Source organism: Phaenicophaeus curvirostris, chromosome 28 (genome assembly GCF_032191515.1).
Source record: "Phaenicophaeus curvirostris isolate KB17595 chromosome 28, BPBGC_Pcur_1.0, whole genome shotgun sequence".
Lineage (NCBI taxonomy): Eukaryota > Metazoa > Chordata > Aves > Cuculiformes > Cuculidae > Phaenicophaeus > Phaenicophaeus curvirostris.
In genome coordinates, this window is record NC_091419.1 from 5,675,873 (window position 1) to 5,688,428 (window position 12,556).

The window sequence follows — 12,556 nt, forward strand, 5'->3', positions numbered from 1 at the left end:
GGGGAGGCCCAAGCAGAGGGGACATGGGGAGGGTTGCGTTGGGCAGATGACGCGTTGGGGTTTGCGGTTGGGAGAGGGAAACGCTCCTCGGCACTTGCTTTTGCATAATACCCAGCCAGCGTGGGCTCCGTGCCGCGGTGAGGCCTGCGGCCGTGTCCAAACTGGCTGGGCTGGGCTCAGCGAGGCCGCGAGCGTGAGCCAAACAGAAGGGACAAGGGTTGGTCTGGCCCAGGAGCCGCGCGGGGGTAAAACTTGGCTTCTTCAGTCTAATCGAGGGGTTGGGAGCGAAATTTGGAGGCAGCCTGGGGTGTGGGGCTGGAGACCTCACGGTGGGGAGCCGGAGACCTCACGGTGGGGAGCCTCGTCTCTTGGAGACAGTGAGACAGCTCCCGCTCTTGTCCCTGCCTGGAAGAGCTGAGAGGGCTTGGAGAAAGCCCTTGCCAAGGGACAGGGGTTTGCTGTGAGATGGTGCTGATGTGCAGACAGACAGGGTCTCGCGCCTTGCCTTGCCGAGGCTCTGCCACGGCCCTTGAAAATGATGCCAGAGGTGCAAATATCAAGCCTGTGCTCTTAGCTCTTACCCCACGTTGAAGGTGAGAGTGACTTCCACCCAGGTGAAGGTGACTCGCCCCCAGGTGAAGGTTCTGCCCCTGCAGAATGGCCTTAAGGGTGGTGGTTGGCCAGGCTCACAGCTGACGGTCGTGAACGGAGGGAGGGTCTGGCAGAGAGGAAGGGGATTATGGTGCATTAACAGCTTGTTTTCTGCCTGTAAGCCTCGAGCAGAGGGGCTGCGTGTGCTCCAGGGCCACTGACCCCCAGGCCCTGCTGCACGAAGTCACTGACCGGTCACACAGGTGGGAACTCCAGAGACCAGGAATTTCTCTCTGGCCGCGGCTTCCATCAGCTGATGCTTCTGACAAAACACTTGGCTTCTCCACTCCCCCCTTGGCAGCCCCTGGGCTGAGCCTGCAGCGCAGCCTTAGACCGCGCCGAGCTCTGCCGTGCTCTCTGCTCTCGCCTCCTGCTTGGGCTCGGTTGAACCTCGCGCGGGGCTCGAAGGGCTCCCAAATGTCAGACTCGCTGCTCAACCACTCCTGGCCATCGTTCTCCAAGCGCTGGAAGAAGAGATGGTCCTTTAAGCGAGGTAACGGCCTCGTGTGTGGGGAAAAGGGGCTGCTGCAGGCGGTCAGGACGAGCAAAGGGCGTTGGGGTTCCTGGGCAGGGCTCGGCGTCGGGTGCACCCCACTCGTCTCCGCAGGGGACACCGCGTAGCGTTGGTTAATGCTTTTCCTTCCATTTCAGCTCCTTTTCAAGGCACGTTAATGCTTTCAGGAGCTGGATAAGGGGTTAAACATCAGCCTTCTGGTTTTGTAATGAATTGGTTTCTGGCAGTGAGCTGGAGGTGCCTGGCTAGGGCTGAGCCTTGTGTCTGAGAGCTCGATGCTCAAGCAGAGGCTGAGGAAAAGGTTCCTCCAGCCTTTCAGCGCAAGGGGAAGAGCAGAGCCCCTGCGTTGGGGGCACAGGCTGAGCCGTGGCAGTTTGCGTGGCACTCGCTGGGCTTCCCGGTGTCCGACAGCAGCGATGGGAGACGCTAGCGATGGTGTGAAGTGGCCTCATTTCAGCATGCGGTGTCGTGGCTGGGAAAGAGAGAAGTGAAAGCCCTGAGAAGCAGGAGGTTTGTGGTCCCAAGGAGCCAGACAGAGCTGTCCTTGCCTGCAAACCCTGTGTTCAGGCTGCTGCTTTCAGGCACCTTTATCTGTGGTGCTAGAGCTTTCTTCCTTGTTATTCTCCCCCCGACCCCAGTTCTCTTACACTGTGGATGTGCAGGAGAACGAGATCCAGATCAGTCAGTCAAAGGCAGGTTAATGCAGAGCAGGAGGCTGGGTCACGCAGGCTCTGGTCTGCAGGGAGCCCTGAGCAGCTCCCACGAGCCTGGCTGGGACACCCCACTCCAGTCATCCCTGCTATGGTGGTTATGAGCTAATTCTATCTCAAACTGTACTCAGCTGGGCCAATCTCTATGATAAATAGATCAGGCTCACGGTGCTCTCAAGCACTTTCCGCTTTGGTGAGTGTTTCGGTCGAGGCTTCCCCCCCGCAGCGCGTGCTTGCAGAGCAGATCGTCCCGCTGGGGCTCGTGCTGTGGGCACAGAACCTTCGGGTCCCGCTCAGCTCCTCTCCTGACTCTGGCTTTCTGCACCCTGGCACTCGGCGATCCGCGTCGGACGTTTCCTCCGTGCCCAGCAGAGTCACTGCGCGGTGACTCTGAGCTCGTGACTTGAGGAGCATCCCAGGGGCTGCGAGTCCCCCTCATCCCTGCCAAGAGCCTCCAGCCGAGAGCGAGCCGAGGGCTGTGCTGGCTCCCTGCTCTCCCAGCCCTTCCTACCCAAAAAGCAGGCGCCGAACGCAGCGATAAGAGAGCTGTACAGTACGTTACAGTGTCGGGTGGCTTATCTTCCCCCCTCCTCCTGCCTGGGCCGCGGGAGCCAATCGCCGAGGCTGCCAACGGCCGCTGCCGAGGGGCCCCGAGCGGGCGCAGGACTGTGCTCCGTCCCGTTTTGGCACCGCGGGTTCAGCCCTGGTTTACAGAGGTTTCACCCTCTAGCTCTGACACCGCACGGAAAGGGCAGCTGGTGCGTGGCCAGCGGGGCAGGAGATATGGGATAGTTTTTGTTTCTTCTCCGTGGTGCTCTCTGTGGTTTCCCAACAGCTCGATACCCGGTTGCTGGGAAATGCCCAGATGCTCTGGTCTTTCCTTCCTCCTCCGATGGTTTCAGATAGCAGAACCGGTGCCTTTCAGAGAATCATAGAATCACCAGGTTGGAAAAGACCCACTGGATCATCGAGTGTGGCACTTGCAGGTGCATCTCCAGGGCTCGACCTGTCTGAGGGAAACCAGCAGAGGCAGCTGCAGGGGGGACGGCTTGACTATAGGTCTGAAATGGAAGCGTTTAAATCTTTGTTGGGCTCCCACTGGCCTTGCACATGGTTACAGCAGCGTGGAGTTTTCTTCTTTGAGACAAACCAGCTCTGCCAGCTGATCCCACTATGCTCTGGAACCCCGGGACTGTCCCAGCCTGTCACACAGTGGATGCCTGTCATTGCTGCCTTCCTCCCGAAGCCCAAAGTCATCGTGTTTTGCCTGTTGGAAGCTCTATCAAAGCATGGCAGAGCCCTGCTCACGTGCAGGGACCTGCCTGGCCAAGACAATGATGCTTCCTCCCCTGCTCTGCCCTGGGAATTCCTCTGATGAGGCTGCTCCCTGCTGCAATAACCTTTTATGGTTCCAAGCCAGAGGCGAATTAAGCAACCGCAATACCTAATCTGCTTAATGTTCTCCTAAAGCAAACAGTGTACGCTCTTGACAGTGTCATTTTGTCATCCCATCTCCAGCCTCAGCAGAGTTAAGGTGAACGCTGCTCCCTGCCAGTGCCAGGGGAGCTCAGACGTCCCATCCCCTCGTCACCACGCGGCAGCTGGATGGAGCGTGGGTCCTTCTGTATGGGCTTAAGCGCAGGGTCTGGGAGGCTCGAGAGGCTCCAGGGTTTGCTGCACCCCCTCATAAATGGGTGACCACATCGGTTGTGGACATAGGGATGGTTTAGTATTTGATAGGAATGGTTGGACTCGGTGATCCGATGGGTCTTTTCCAACCTGGTGATTCTATGATTCTATGTTCAATGCCCCTTAGACCAGCCCCCCCCCCCGCTGTGTGTGCTCCATCCTCATCTTTCCCTGCTCACTGTGCCAGAGCCTGATGATTGAAAGCCTTTTCCCCCCCGTGAGCCCCTCCAGCAGCCCATGATACCCACATATCCGCACAGCTCGGCTCCAGCGACACCAGCCCAGCATCAACCGACCGAGGCATTAGATGTGGGGAGCCCTGCCTTGTCGTGTCTGGTGCTCACACATTGCCTAAAATGGTCTCCCCATCGCTGCTGCCCGACAGCCGCTGCCGCCGAGTTCTCCACAAGCTGCAAACCTGACGGATCGCGTGTGGAACTGGAGCATCTTCATCTCCGAAGAGGACTATAAGTGGTTTGGTGGGTCTGGAGGGTGGGTCTGGTGGGTCTGCTGACCTACTTCATGGCTAAATCCTGAGCCCTGCGTGGCACAGGCAGAGCACGGGGAATTATTTTCCAAGCCTTTGAGGAGCTGACTCTGTTCCAAGGATCCACTTCAGAGCTGCAGCCTGGTGCAGACCCTGCACAGCCTTGGCAGGGCGGCCGGACCCAGCCTGGGAGGGAAAAACCTCTTTGTTTTAGCTAAACCTGCAAGCCAGGGCTCTGGGCTCTGTCAGACCTCAGCACTTGTCAGCTCCGTCCCTGCCGCCTCGCAGGGCTTTGCTGCTTTCTCTGCATGTAGTTTGTTGCTGCAAGGGATGGTGAAGCCAGGGGATCAACTTTTCCTTTCTTCTTTGGACTTAGATGAGAGGAAGCCCCATTTTTTCTGGTTCCCTGGGACCCTTCCCACCACCCGCTTGCTCCCCTCGCATCAATTCTACCTTAGCCTTGGCTGACATCCTCGGCTCCTCAGTTCCCTACAAACTCATGCTAAGTCCTGCACTGGTTCAGATGTGTAATTGCCTCAAAACACTATTTTTTTTTTTAATTACAAACTGATTAGAGGCAATCCAGGGGCACCTGAGGAAAGGAGAAAGTGATGTTCAATAGCTCACTAAACCTCTGCCTGTTTTAGAGATGGAGCATCAGAGATGTGGCTCAAGGACAATCCCGGGCAGGTCTAATAATGAACAATTACTTGTGAACTAATATTTACAGCCTTGTTAGAAAGCCTGTTTCAAATTTTCCTTGCTCTTACAGTTAGAAAATCCTTTATTAAAATAATGCCTTGCTTTCTAGATGCTTGATAGAACCCCATGTGAGATTACCACTCACATTTAAACACACCAAACGTTCCTTAAAGCAGGAATCTGGGGTCTGCAGCGCACGGCAGGATCCATGGAATGAATCTCCAACCTCCCTCACATTTGCTGTGTTTTTCTGGTTGGCACCTCACAATTTCTAGCTGCGTTGCGTAGTGTTAAAACCACAGCCGGACGTGAGGTTTCCAAGAATGTTTTTTTTTTTAACTGTACCTTCCTCATATTAATGTTTTTATGCTTTGCTTTCCTGGAGCGTGGTGGGTTTCCAGCAGTTTCTTGTCGCATTTCCCTTGGATACAGCTGCTTATAGCCTCTTGCTGTTGTTTTCTGCATCTCCAGAGCTCCACCACAGCACTTCAGCCAGCAGCCTGGCTTTTTTCCCCGTTTGCCTTATGTATCTTGAAGGAATAAATGGTCTCCGTGAGTCATGTGAGGGTTTAGAGATCATGGCTGAGGTTTCCAGTGTGTCTCCTTGCATAGGAATGTGCTTCGGTCAGCTGGACGATCCCTCGGTTTTGTTTCTCAATGAGCTATCGGGTGGTGCACACGCAGCCAGCTTCACACCCGCTCCACGCTCCTGAGTGGGGAAAATCCCCACAACTGAGCTGGCACTGGGAGCACTGGGAGCTCCTGCTATTGCTCTGCACATTCAGTGGTGTCTGGAGTCATTAATGTGCCTCCAATTTGGCCTCCCAGGGCATCCTTTGTTCCTTACGGATGAAAATAAAAACATTGCCAGTAGTTTTACTCCTAGATTTCTGCTTTAAAGGTCCACAGTGTCAACACCAGCCCTCAAAACGTGCTCAACTCTTCCATTGTACTGTGGAAAAGCCTTGATAGCACAGGGCGTTCTGCGAGGGGCTGGCTGGGACGGTGCAAGCTTGGTGTCTGCTCTGCACCTGCCGTGGCTTGAGGGAGAAGTTTCTGCTGTTAGGTGACCCCTACACCAAGTTCCCACAGGATCAAGGCTGCCAGAGTCCTGAGATTGCCTGGCAGAGCCTGCCTGTGGGGCAAAGGAGCAGAGAGCCACGCGGAGCGTTTCAGTGATGCCAACTGTCACCTCGCTGCACGAGGCTGGTTTTCCATCCTTCTCAGCCATCTGGTTACCTGCTGCGACCTTCTCTGTCTTGCAGGGTCTGACTGCAAGCCATGCTTACGGGAGTTCACTGACCGCAGCACCCCCGCTTTGGAGTATGACACCCCCAAAAGCTTCCTCCCGTCCCTGATCGCGGAGGATGACACCTTCCACACCAGCATGGCCAAAGAAAAGGCAAGTGTCCTCTTTCCTTCTGGTGCCACAGTGCGAGGCAGGAGCCACGGTCACCAAACCGGGCGGTCAGCGTCGTATTCGGAGGGGTCTGTTGGGGAATAAGAATGGGGGAAAAGGGTTCTGATCCAGGCTGTCAAGGAATTCATCATATTGCTTCTGCTTCTAGGAAAGTTGATGTGAGGGGGAATAAGGTATGGAGAGGAAGCCGAGCTGGTGGGGCTGGGGCAGGTCTGGCCATGAGGGATGGTAGGAGAGTGCTACTATTGGAAAATCTGGATTGAGAAACCAGCTGCGGGCTTAAGAGGAGCGGCTGAGAGAGCTGGGGGTGTTCAGCCTGGAGAAGAGGAGGCTGAAGGGAGACCTCATTGCTCTCTCCAACTACCTGAAAGGAGGTTGTGGAGAGGAGGGAGCTGGGCTCTTCTCCCAAGGGACAGGGGACAGGACGAGAGGGAATGGCCTCAAGCTCCACCAGGGGAGGTTTAAGCTGGACATTAGGAAAAAAATTTTTCAGGGAAAGGGTGATTGGTCGCTGGCAGAGGCTGCCCAGGGAGGGGGTTGAGTCCCCTTCCCTGGAGGGGTTTAAGGGCCGGGTGGATGAGGTGCTGAGGGACACGGGTTAGTGATTGATGGGAATGGTTGGACTCGATGATCGGGTGGGTCTCTTCCAACCTGGTGATTCTGTGATTCTAAGCGCAGGCGGGCTGTTTGCCACGAGAAGCGAAAGAAAAGCAGCTCCTACTCTGAACAGGAATATCTGAGATGGGATTTGTGGGCTCAGGCTGAGCTGTTGCTGTGTTTGCAGGAGGACTCGTCATCCACAGAGCTGGATGTCCCAGCCGCGGACTTGCAGAGCAGCACAGAGGATCTCCTCTCCGACTCGGCTCTCTGCGGCACAGAGTTTTACAGGGATCTGGGACTCCTGAGCCTGCCAGTTGCCCAAGCGGCGCCAGGGACTGCGGCGCAGCCAGAACACGCGACTCGGGCCGTGTCTGCCGTTCGCTTACTGGAAGAGACACCTCTGAGGAAAATGTCTGTGGACGTTGCTTTTTCCAATCCCATTTCCTGCTCGGTGCGTTACGACGAGGCCGATTGCCGCTTTCTGAACAAAGGCCACGTTTGCTCCTGTGCAGCAGTGCCAGAAGATGGTACCAGCGCTTCCGAGTGTCCTGCAGAGGCAGAAAAAGAGCTGGACTTGCAGGAGGCCGAGGATTCCTTCCCCACGCTGGTGAGGTCGATGTCCACCTCCCGGAGACACAGCTGGGAGAGCCCTTTATCCCCTGTGGATTGCAAGCGCAGGTAACGCAGGACCGTGAGCAATATTCGATATATACAGTACAACGATGCTGAGTGATCACACTGCCCTGAGCCCCAGCTGCTGCTGGATGGTTTCCCTCCCCTGTCAGCAACTGCCAAAGCAGCCGGACGCCTGCTGCTCACGTTGGGTGGGATGGGGAGGAGCAGATGCTAGAGCAGTGAGAGGTTTTAATGGCTCCTTGACAGCAGGCAGACCCTCTTTTCCTGGTCTTGGGGCTGGGAAGAGGATCTCTCATCAGGGGGAGCTTGTTTCTGCCTGCATGTGCCTATCCGTGGCTGGATACTAGGAAAAATTTCTTTACTGAAAGAGCGGTGAAGCCCTGGCAGAGGCTGCCCAGGGCAGTGGTGGAGTCTCCATCCCTGGAGGGGTTCAAAACACGTGGGGACAGGGTTTAGTAGGCACAGTGGGTTGGTTTGATGGTTGGACTGGATGAGCTTAAAGCTCTTTTCCAACCCTAATGATTCTGTAATTCTAGATATCGCCCACATCCAATCCTTTATCACACGTTGAACCAGGGTTGGATGGGGGCGATGCAGCCGGTACTGCAGGCAGAAAGCAGTGAGAGGGCTTCACGTGTGGCTGGCAGTGCCTGAAATGGGTTTTTATGGGCCTGAGCCTCCTCTAGCACCAATTTTACACTTTTGCTGCCAGTTTTTTCCTGCCACACAGGCGCTGGCAACCCTGAAACCTCAAACAGCATCAGCTGCCTTGATGTCCTCCGTGCTCTGGCTCAGAGGGAGGTTTGCCCACCCCAGAGGGATTAAGAGAGCTCTGTCAAATCCTTTTTCTTCTTGTTTGCTAGTTGGTTCGGTGTGGCCTGTGCCTGCTGATGCTGCAGTGTCCTCTGTCCCTCATGGGGCTGCAGAGGAGAGAGTATTTTGTGGTGTGAGGATGAGCTCTGGCTGGGAGCAGTCTCCAGATGAGGTGTTAGCGCTGCGCTGTGCTCCTGCTACACAAATGCCTCGGGCTCCAGGTCCCTACGCACACGCTTCCCCTGCTGACAAATGTATTGATCTCCCAGATGACTGGGAGTTAGGTGCAAGCCAGCAAGGGCTATTTTTATCTCTCCTCCTTATAAGGTACCCTAAAATTATCTCAGCCACAAATCTTGGCAGTTCTCTATCAAGCTCAGACTTTCATCCTCACATCTATTGTTGTTCCATGCGCTGCAGATCATTCACAGCTTACGCTGTGTGCCAGGAACATGAGCACTGGTGACACAGAGGGGCTGCCAGTGTCTGGGACTTGTTGGGTCCCCTCGCCGAGTGATTAAGCACGTGTGATCTTGGGGCCAGCGGAGGGGAATACGCCCCGCTGTCCCCTAAGCAAATGTTTCCTGAAGCTGGTCTCTGGCAGCAGGAATGAAACGCCAGTGATCTGCGGACAGAGCGGGTGCACAGAGTAAGATTTTCCACTGAGCCCTATCCATCATATTGCTCCTACGTTGCTGGCACCGCAACAGCACTCGCTGTTTGGGAACCCGTGGGGCACGGGGGGAGCTGGTCTTCCCCCCCGCCTCATTTCCCACAAAAGGATTTCTTTTTCCTTCCTTGAAGCTAGGCCCCAGAGGGAGCAGGATTTACGACTTGATGCCACAGTGCTGACTCGATAAATGACACCATCTGCCATTTCTAAATGCCCAGAAGGACTTTTCTGGCGCTGCAGCCAGCAGGGCAGCAGCGCTCAGGCAGGCGAGGCTGCCGCCTGGGTGGCTGCACAGTCTCAGAGGTTGCTAAGAGAACAGCAAGAGCCATCCAGTGCTAAACATCCCAGGTGACCGAGGAGCTCGTGGACTCACTGATGGCAGCCAGGGGAGCTGTTTTTAACAGGGTCAGGACTTGGTGTCCAGGCTGCCACTGCCTAGTATTTCCTTTTCCATGTGCTTGCTGTGGTGACCCTCCTTGTCCCAGTTGTGTGGGTCTTTAGGACACAGAATCATAGAATCACCAGGTTGGAAGAGACTCACCGGATCATCGAGTCCAACCGTTCCCATCAATCACTAACCCATGTCCCTCAGCACCTCATCCACCCGGCCCTTAAACCCCTCCAGGGAAGGGGACTCAACCCCCTCCCTGGGCAGCCTCGGACAGGGACCAATCACCCTTTCCATGAAAATTTTTTTCCTATTGTCCAGCCTGACCCTCCCCTGGTGCAGCTTGAGGCCATTCCCTCTCGTCCTGTCCCCTGTCCCTTGGGAGAAGAGCCCAGCTCCCTCCTCTCCACAACCTCCTTGCAGGGAGTTGGAGAGAGCAATGAGGTCTCCCCTCAGCCTCCTCTTCTCCAGGCTAAACACCCCCAGCTCTCTCAGCCGCTCCTCTTCTTCTCCAGCCCCCTCACCAGCTTCCTTGCTCTTCTCTGGACTCGCTCCAGAGCCTCAACATCCTTCTTGTGGTGAGGGGCCCAGAACTGACCCCAGGATTCAAGGAGCAGACTATGCTATGCCTGCCACGATAGCCATGGGTCAGCTAAACCGGCTTGTTCTTCTTCCTTGAATCAGGTTCAGCCTGGATGTCACAGAGATCAGCAGTGACCCAGAGCAAGAGGATGTGGAGAAGAGAAACCAGGCCCGTCTGCAGCCTCTTGTGTCCCTTCAGCTGCCCAAAGGGGAACCAGAAAGCTGGAGCAGCAGCGGGGGTGGCGTGGTGATCAAAGTGGAGATAGAGCCCTTGCACCCAAACCTCATGGTCAGCCGTGGCTCAGAGGAGGTGGTAAGTGTGCAAGGGCTGCGTGTACATCGGTAGCAGGACAAGCTGGGGGTGCAGAAGGCTGCAGGCTGGACTCCTTCGATGCCAGAGTTGAACCAGGAATTCTAGGAGGTCTGCAGGAACCTCAGCAGGGATGGGCTTTCGCCGCTCTGGGCTGAACTGCCCCTTCTTGCAGAATAAAGGCCCTCAGAGCTGGATGTTGCACAGCCCTCTTTTTTCATAAATCTAGTTGGAATCTCCCTTGCTGTAGCTTGTGCCTGTTGCCTCTTGCCCTGTCACTGTGCACCTCTAAGAGGAGTCAGGATCTATCTTCTCCGTAATTCTCTGTCAGGCACTTGGAGACAGCAGTGTCACCTCCTTTTTCAAGCTGCTTTCTTTGGATTCAATTCATATTAAAAGGACAATTGTATCACAGTGTCTTGTAAAAGTGAGAAGTACCTGAGAAGGTCTCAGCCATGGGAGTCACTCGCTCCAGCCTTCCTGGAGCCCACATCTGAAGCCACTGAAGAGCTGGGCCTTACAGTGTCTTGTCATGGTGACCCTGACAAAACAAGAGAGAGAAGGGGCAAGGAGTCAGCCTGTTCCCAGTGATATCTTGGGTTGTGATCTAATCCTGCATTCTGATCTAATCCTGACCACAGGGATCAAACCAAGCAGCGAGGGAGCCCACAAGCTCCTAGGGCAGGCAGGCAGGGTAGGAGGCTGTGGAAAGGCAGGATGATCACTAGCACTTAAGTCAAGAATCCCTGCCTTCCACCTTGCCCAGCCATGCCATGGAGGCTCTGGAGCCCTGATGGAGGCTCCCTTGTTGCACAAAGTACTAGAGATACTCATGACTCTTTGCTTCTCCAGGAATGTGGCAGCAATGGAAAGAGACTGAGGTCAAAGTCCGTCCCATCAGTGTGTGAGGTGGTTGCTTCTCCTCAGATTCCCTGCGGTTTTGACGCTCCTCTTCCAGCCGTGGAAGGTTGGTATAGACAATACACTTGGCATTAAATGAGTTCAGGGTGTTCGTGATCAAGAAGATAGAAAAAACAGAGACGTAGCCTCTGCAAGCCTACACATCCTCTACCCTTCCCTTCTATGTGGTCCCAGGAGCTCCTGAAATAAAAAGCCAAGCTGACTTTGAGTCTGGTCCTGGCTAACAGTGCGGCCCAAGCCCAGAAATGCCCATCCCTGGTGAGACATTGCCACACAACCTCTCCGTGGCTGGGACACTGGTCACTCCCAACTCACACAAGGTGAAGATGGTTTCCTAGGACCAAAAGGCACCACTTCATCTGCCTGGGTTTAAATGTTCCCTTTCTTCTGTACCCTAAAGAGCGGGGCAAACGTAGTCTGTGTGCAGACCATCAAGCACAGCTGGCAGAGGAGCAAGCCAGGGGACAAGGCTGTCAGGTTCTGGGTTCTGCAATGAAAGCCAAAAAGTCTTACAAAAACACAGGCACCCTCAATCCTGCAAACTTAATTTTGGCTTTCTCTGTGCCGCTGGAATCCACTGCCCTCTCCCACCCGCAAGGACCACCTGGGAGCGAAGTGCTTGGGCAGTGGAGGGGAAGCTGCCTGTCATGGGGAGGGTCTCCAGGGTGGTATCAGCTCCTGCCTTCTAGCTGCAAGCAGGATCTTCAGAAGTTAATGTAATATGGACTGGAGAAGGGAAAGGTAACACAGAAACGTGATATAGCCTTCCCCTCCCTCACAGAACTGCAATGCAGCCTTCTCCTCTCTCACTGTTTCCAGCATTTCTTCCCCATTAAAGACAAAGGGGACCCCAGCCAGATCAACAGGTTCCCGTTGCATAGCTTGCAACACGGTGTTCTGCAAGAGCAAGCCAGGATCCCTGCTGAGAATGTTTTGTGTTGCAGGTGTTGAGCCCCCTGCTTTGGAGGTGCTGGAGAAGGACCACGTGTCCCCAGACCACGTGTAGGTATTGTCAGTCCTGGCTGGTTTGAGACGGCCGAGATTCCCGAGTATATCTGAGCATCTGGAGATGCAAAAGCAAAGGAGATCCCACTCCATGCTGGGGCACAGACGAGTAGCTGGACGTAAACCAGCACCTGACGCTTTGTGGGGTGTAGGACATCTTTGCAAAAATATTTTCTAATCTCTTGCTTTTCATTTGCCCCATCCCTGGCAGGCTAATTGTCCAGCAGGTACTTCAGGAGCTGAAGCAATACCATGGGTAAGTGTGTCTGGGAGAGGGCCGTGCGAGGGGTGGTCAGGGGTCTGCCTAGGACCCACCTGCAAATGACACCTGGGCAAGTCCCCAGGGTACCAGAATCTCCATACTCATGTGCTGCTTCTGTAACTCCAAACACGTCCCTGCCCTGTCTCCAAAGATGAGCTGATCCGAAAGTTCTGCTCTTGTGTTCTTTGCTCTG

At 55.0% G+C, this 12,556-nt stretch overlaps 1 protein-coding gene across 3 annotated transcripts in view; it reads left to right on the top strand.

The window, feature by feature from the left end:
- Positions 1–824: 824 nt before the first annotated feature.
- The window catches only part of ARHGEF18 (Rho/Rac guanine nucleotide exchange factor 18), a 48,405-nt gene continuing 36,673 nt past the window's right edge, over positions 825–12,556 (top strand). For 2 of the 3 annotated variants that reach the window (XM_069878280.1, XM_069878282.1), the window contains exons 1-5: positions 7,042–7,451; positions 9,968–10,178; positions 11,028–11,142; positions 12,041–12,098; positions 12,313–12,357. In XM_069878280.1, coding sequence (XP_069734381.1) covers positions 7,183–7,451; positions 9,968–10,178; positions 11,028–11,142; positions 12,041–12,098; positions 12,313–12,357 — 698 coding nt within the window. In that variant the 5' untranslated portion in view covers positions 7,042–7,182. Of the gene's footprint in view, positions 1,145–6,018; positions 6,156–6,957; positions 7,452–9,967; positions 10,179–11,027; positions 11,143–12,040; positions 12,099–12,312; positions 12,358–12,556 lie in introns of those variants that run through there. The other variant, XM_069878283.1, reaches the window with a different exon arrangement.